General features: G+C 50.3%; 1 protein-coding gene across 2 annotated transcripts; it reads left to right on the plus strand.

Annotated features, from left to right (window-relative positions):
* Window positions 1-201: 201 nt before the first annotated feature.
* On the plus strand, window positions 202-2,965 carry LOC122547080 (gastrula zinc finger protein XlCGF7.1-like). 2 transcript variants are annotated; one of them, XM_043685661.1, is made up of 2 exons: window positions 202-386; window positions 1,709-2,965. In XM_043685661.1, exon 2 carries the CDS (start codon window positions 2,039-2,041, stop codon window positions 2,609-2,611), a length of 573 nt encoding a protein of 190 aa, XP_043541596.1. In that variant the 5' UTR covers window positions 202-386; window positions 1,709-2,038; the 3' UTR covers window positions 2,612-2,965. The 2 variants fall into 2 exon arrangements, with proteins under 2 accessions (XP_043541596.1, XP_043541597.1); XM_043685662.1 differs by having other exon boundaries at window positions 1,931-2,965.
* Window positions 2,966-6,683: the final 3,718 nt, after the last annotated feature.

Below are 6,683 nucleotides of genomic sequence, written 5' to 3' on the forward strand. Positions count from 1 at the left end.
TGCAGTCTGGGGTGAAGCTCAATCTTCATTCAGAGAGAGAGGAGCAGCAGCAACAGCTCATGGTCCAACTTCCGCATTCAGACAATGGGGGGGGGCTCTGATTGGCAGGAGGACCAAACAACCTTCCGGTCCTCCAGGGCGTCCCATTGGTCAATCTCCGCCCGGGGGACCCTTTGACCGCAACCCATTGTTCACGTCACAGCGCGGATAGTCCAATGTGTTTCAGAGTGAAATTCCCTCCCTCCCTCTGGGCAACATCTGGGAGCAAGGCAATGTCTCCCCCTTTGCATTCCTCATCCTGGGAGGGAGAGACAGGGAAAAGCTGTTCACTTGTAGCAACCGGAATGAATCCAGAGAGGAAGCAGGCTCTGCAAGGCTTGGCCCAGGTATGTGTATTGCTTAAAGACATTGACATGTTTTTAGATCTCTGCACTTGACATTTTTTTCTCTTGGCTAAAAGATGGCCTCTCTCATTTCGTTCACAACTATAAAGGGGACGGTTTTTTTCAGGTGAAAACCTTGTGAGCAGTTAATTATTATCATAATATAAGCACAATATATTAATCAATTTAATTAAGATATGTTATAAGTTCCTTATTCGTTGAAGTTTCTTTACAGTTGAATCCAGCCTTGTAAAACAAGACCATAGTCATTTATTTGCAATGATGCAGCTGATGTGTAGTGAAGGTGAAGTCCCAATGTGCTGCTGTCTCATTAGACAGAGATGACTGTTGGTGCTTTAACCTGAGGGTCAGTATGCGGCGTTGCAAACTAGCCATCCAGCCAATTCAGCTAACCAACTCTGTTGCTGTAGTGCAGCAGTAATAGTCACAGTAGGAGTCTATTTAGCAATTAGTCCACACTGGCTCTTACCCCAATAAACATTCTGCTGCACCCCCAAAATCCCCATACTTCTGTAAGTTTATTTTCTCCAGATGCCTGTACAATTTTGTTTTGACATCGTTGATTGTATGTGTGCTCTCACCCATGTGGAGGGAGTTCCACTAACTGTACATCTGGCCTGAGTCTCTAATGAACTAGTAATGTACTGTTTATAACGTTGATCAGTCGTCGTTAGTTGGCTGGATGGCTAGTTTGGAATGCAGAGTGATGCCAACTATTATCACAGCAGCTGAGGTTACCATGAACGACTCTGCTTATCAACCTCTCCCCTCAATCTAAGGTGTGGTGACCCTTAGATTAAATCAGCACCAGTCATTCGAGTCAGACAGGACAGAAACAGACCTTTCAGTCCAACCAGTCCATGCTGAACATAACCCCAAACTAAACCCACCTGCCTGCTCCAGGCCCATATCCCTCGAAATCTTTCCTGATCATGTACGTATCCAAATGTCTTTTCAGCGTTGTATACACCTGCATCCACCACTTCCTCTGGAAGTTCATTCCATACACAAAACACCCTCTGTGTAAAAAAAAACAAATTGCCCCTCATGTCTTTTATTTTAAATCTCTCTCCTCTCTCTTTAAAATTGTGCCCCCTAGTCTTGAAATCCCCCATCCTAGGGAAAAGACAACTAACATTACCCTATCTATACCTCTCATGATTTTATAAACCTCTATAAAGTCGCTTCTCAACCTCCTGCATTCCAGTGAAAAGAAGTCCCAACCTCTGGTCTGACGAGACTATGGCGACTTTAATCGGTTTTATTTAGTCCAGTAATTGTAAATAAATATTTCTTTGTCTTAGTAATCAGAATGAAGACTTTCAGATCGAGTCCTGGTGAGCATTAATTCGGCATTTTCAGGCGGATTAGTTACAGAAGGGAAAGAATAGAGGGAGACTGCGTGGGATGGAGATCTACAACGTTATGTAAACAAGAGATGAGAAAAATGTTCCACAGAAACTGGAAATGTCTGTTCTGAATTTCTGTCATGGACTGACCGTGATTTTGCAAACTCCCTTTCACAGAATTTGCAAACAGAATTCTCGAGCCAGTTTAAAAGTCTGACCGCGTCTTGATTCACCAGGGCTGGGGCTGAATTACGGGGAGGTATTTGTCTCTGTTCGGCGGAATCCATGAATCCACGCAGAAGTGGGAAGGACGAGGAGGGATTCCAGATCCCGCATCAGCACGTCCCCACGGGGGAGAGGCCGTTCACCTGCTCCGAGTGCGGGAAGGGCTTTCTTCAGTCATCCGACCTGTGGAACCACCAGCGGGTCCACACGGGGGAGAGGCCGTTCACCTGCTCCGAGTGCGGGAAAGGGTACACTCGGTCGTCCTACCTGAGGAATCACCAGCGGGTCCACACCGGGGAGCGGCCGTTCACCTGCTCCGAGTGCGGCAAGGGCTTCAATCACTCGTCCCACCTCTGGGACCACCAGCGGGTCCACACCGGGGAGAGGCCGTTCACCTGCTCAGAGTGCGGGAAGAGCTTCATCCAGGCCTCTCACCTGCTGACCCACAAGCGGGTCCACACCGGGGAGCGGCCGTTCACCTGCTCGGTGTGCGGCAAGGGCTTCCTGCAGTCCTGTCACCTGGTGGCGCACCAGGGTGCCCACACCGGGGAGAGGCCGTTCTCCTGCCCGCGGTGCGGGAAGCGGTTCACCCATTCGTCCAGCCTGCTGAGGCACCAGCGGGTTCACAAGTGAGGGCAGGCGGCTGTGAATCAGGCCCCGGTCTCCGTTCTCACAGCGGGGGAGGATGCTGGCGTTACCGGCTGCTGGACTGGCCGCTCTCGATGACGCTGTCTGCGCCTTTTACTTCTTGTGGCTCGTTGGCGGCAGGGTGTGTGTGTGGGGGTGGGGGGGGGGGGGGAGACGCTGGCTAGGCTGGCATTCACTGCCCATCCCTCGTTGCCCAAAGGGCACTCAAGGCTCTTTGAGTCACACAGTTTCCTAAAAGGCACCGTGGCGGGGCGGCAGTTCAGGGGTTAGCACGGCTGCCTCAAGGGCGCCAGGGACCCGGGTTCGACTCCAGCCATGGGGCGACTGCCTGTGTGGCATTCACACATTCTCCCCGTGTCTGTGTGGGTTTCCTCCGGGTGCTCCAGTTTCCTCCCACAATCCAAAGATGTGCAGGTTCGGGTGGATTGGCCATGCTAAATTACCCATAGTGCCCAGGGATGTGCAGGTTAGGGTGGATGGGCCGTGCTAAATTACCCATAGTGCCCAGGGATGTGTAGGGTAAGGTGCATTAGTCGGGGGTAATGTAGGGGAATGGATCTGGGTGGGTTCAGTGTGGACTTGTTGAGCCGAAGGGCCTGTTTCCGCACTGTTCGGACAAAATGTAGGGAATCAATTAGTGAACCAGATGAGCTTTTCCGATGATGGATTCACGCTCATCATTAGACTCTTCAATCCAGATACTTATTCAGTTCAGATTCTACCATCTGCCTGTGGCTGGATTCGAACCCAGGTCCCCACAACATTGCCATTGTTGGGTGGGGATCTGGATTAACAGTTCTGCAATAGTACTACTGCACAATCCCACTGAAACAAGCCGCAGAAGCTAAGGAAGGAGATTTATTGTATCCTAGGGAGCCACTGGTATTAATTCCACCTCTGCAGGAGATTGAAAACGAATACTTTTGTAATTGTAAGGCTCAGTGATTAACACCGCTGCCTCAAAGTGCCAGGGACCCAAGTTCAATTCCAGCCTCGGGTGACTGTCTGTGTGGAGTTTGCACATTATTCCCCCCGCGTGGTTTTCCTCCGGGTGTTCTAGTTTCTTCCCACAATCTAACAATGTGCAGGTTAGAGTGAATTGGCCATGCTAAGTTACCCATATTGCCTAGGGATGTGCAGGTTAGGGTGGATTGGCCGTGCTAAATTACCCATAGTGCCCAGGGATGTGCAGGTTAGGGTGGATTAGCCGTGCTAAATTACCCATAGTGCCCAGGGATGTGCAGGTTAGGGTGGATTAGCCGTGCTAAATTACCCATAGTGCCCAAGGATGTGCAGGTTAGGGTGGATTGGCCATGCTAAATTACCCATAGTGCCTAGGGATGTGCAGGTTAGGGTGGATTGGCCATTGCTAAATTACCCATAGTGCCTAGGGATGTGCAGGTTAGGGTGGATTGGCCGTGCTAAATTATCCATAGTGCCCAGGGATATGCAGGTTAGGGTGGATTGGCCGTGCTAAATTACCCATAGTGCCCAGGGAGATGCAGGTTTGGGTGGATTGACTATGCTGAATTAGCCATAGTGCTTGGGATGTGCAGGTTAGGTCTATTAATTGGGTCTACAGCAGGAGGCCAGGTCAGTTGGCATTAGGGCAGCAGGATTGTGAGACCACCTCCGTGTTGTGTAGACCCTATGAAGGGAGGCAGGATAAGCTTGAGTTGATTCCTTTAGATCAGGAGAAGGTTTGTGGGAACCTAATCGAGGTGTCCGGGACTGTGAGGGGACTGAACAAGAGGCAGTTGTTTCATTCGGTCAAAGGGTCAATGGAAAGGGGTGGGGTGGGGTGTGGGGGTCATCGTTTTCAAGTGAAAGGAAGGAGGTTGAGGGGGGATTTGTGGACAATTTGTTTCACCTGGAGGGGTGGGGATCTGGTGAGGGGAACCTCACCATCTTTTCAAAAAAAAAAGTACTTGAAGTCAAGAGAGTGGCGCTGGGAAAGCACAGCAGGTCAGGCAGCATCCGAGGAGCAGGAAAATCGATGCTTCGGGCAAGTGCCCTTCATCAGGAAATAATGAAAAGCTTAAGCCTGAAATGTTGATTTTCCTGCTCCTTGGATGCTGCCTGACCTGCTGCGCTTTTCCAGCACCACACTCTCGTCTCTGATCTCCAGCATCTGCTGCCCTCACTTTCTCCCGAAGTGACATAACATTCATGAGGGGCATGGCTAGATTAAATAGACACAGTCTTTTCCCTGGGCTTGGGAGTCCAGAACTAGAGGGGCCTAGGTTTAGGGTGAGAGGGTAAAGATTTTAAAGGGACCTGAGGGGTAACTGTTTCACGCAGAGGGTGGTACGTGGTACGGAATGAGCTGCCGGAGGATGTGGTGGAGGCTGGTACAATTACAGCATTTAAAAAGCATCTGGATGGGTATTTGTATAGGAAGGGTTTGGAGGTCGAATAAAGGGCTGAATTAGTCTAATTTGCGTTGACAGGATGGGGGCATCACTGGCTGGCCCAGCACTTATACCCCTGTTCCTAATCGCCCAATGGGCAGTGAAAACTCAACCACGTTGGCTGAGAGTCTGGAGTCACGTGTTGTCCAGACCAGGTAAGACCGTACGGCATAGGAGTGGTAGTAAAGCCATTCGGCCCTTCGAGTGGCACTCCGCCATTCAATCCTGGCTGATGGGCATTTCAACGCCACTTACCCGCACTCTCCCCGTATCCCTTAATTCCCTGCGAGATCAAGAATTTGTCAATCTCTACATCCCGGCCTCCACTGCGCTCCGTGGCAATGAACTCCACAGGTCCGCCACTCTCTGGCTAAAGAAATGTCTCCTCATTTCCATTCTAAGTTGACCCCCTCTAATTCTAAGGCTGTGCCCACGGGTCCTAGTCTCCCCGCCTAATGGAAACAACTTCCCAGCGTCCACCCTTTCTAAGCCATGCATTATCTTGTACGTTACTGTTAGATCTCCCCTCAACCTTCTAAACTCGAATGAATACAATCCCAGGATCCTCAGCCGTTCATCGTATATTGGGCCTACCATTCCAGGGATCATCCGTGTGAATCTCAGCTGGACATCTCCAGTGCCAGTATGTCCTTCCCAGAATTGGACCAGTATTCCAAATGGGGCCTAACTAGAGCCTTATAAAGTCATCATCACTGCTTTTACATTCCAACCCTCTTGAGATAAATGACAACATTACATTCGCTTTCTTAACCACGGACTCAACCTGCAAGCCAACCTTTCGAGAATCCCGGGCTAGCACTCCCAGATTCCTTTGTACTTTGGGTTTATGAATTTTCCCACCCGTTTAGAAAATAGTCCATGCCTGTATTCCTCTTTCCAAAGTGCAAGACTTCGGTAAGGACAGCAGGTTCATGCCCTGAAGGGCAATAGCAAACCAGGTGGGGCTTTTCCCACAACAATTCGTGGTCACTTGACTCGTAATTCCAGACTACACCCCCCCCCCCCCCCCACTCCCCCCCACTTCTTGAATTCAAATTCTACCAGGCAGGATTAGAACACAGCTCCCGAGAATATTATTGATGGGGGTTCCTCCGGACATTCAGTCCAGCGACAATACCACTAGACCATCGGCTCTCCAGTCAGCCAGCGACCGGGATGAGCTCCTTTGACCACGTTGCAGTGTCCCCCCCTCTAATGCTGTGTACCGTTTCATTTCTCTCTGCACACACATGGCCTGAGCCTCCACTTTTTTTTTTCCCAAACGAAAGAGTCAAGTCCTCCCCCAACGTCACCCCATCGGTCAGCCCCTCCTGGAATGTGGACAGGTTAAGCCCAGAGCAAAGGTGTGATCACAGAATCCCTACAGCCTTCGGCCCAACAAGTCCACACCGACCCTTCGAAGTGTGCCCCACCCAAACCCATTCCCTATTACTCTACATTTACCTCTGACTAATTAGATTAGATTACTTACAGTGTGGAAACAGGCCCTTCGGCCCAACAAGTCCACACCGACCCGCCGAAGCGTAACCCACCCATACCCCTACATTTACCCCTTTACCTAACACTACGGGCAATTTAGCATGGCCAATTCACCTGACTTGCACATCTTTGGACTGTGGGAGGAA

The sequence above is a fragment of the Chiloscyllium plagiosum genome, unplaced genomic scaffold (assembly GCF_004010195.1).
Source record: "Chiloscyllium plagiosum isolate BGI_BamShark_2017 unplaced genomic scaffold, ASM401019v2 scaf_15520, whole genome shotgun sequence".
In the NCBI taxonomy this organism is placed as follows: Eukaryota; Metazoa; Chordata; class Chondrichthyes; order Orectolobiformes; family Hemiscylliidae; genus Chiloscyllium; species Chiloscyllium plagiosum.

What these genes read in the sequence shown, in the direction of transcription:
- LOC122547080 (XM_043685661.1), top strand. Translation starts at nt 2,039, where the DNA reads ATGAATCCACGCAGAAGTGGGAAGGACGAGGAGGGATTCCAGATCCCG.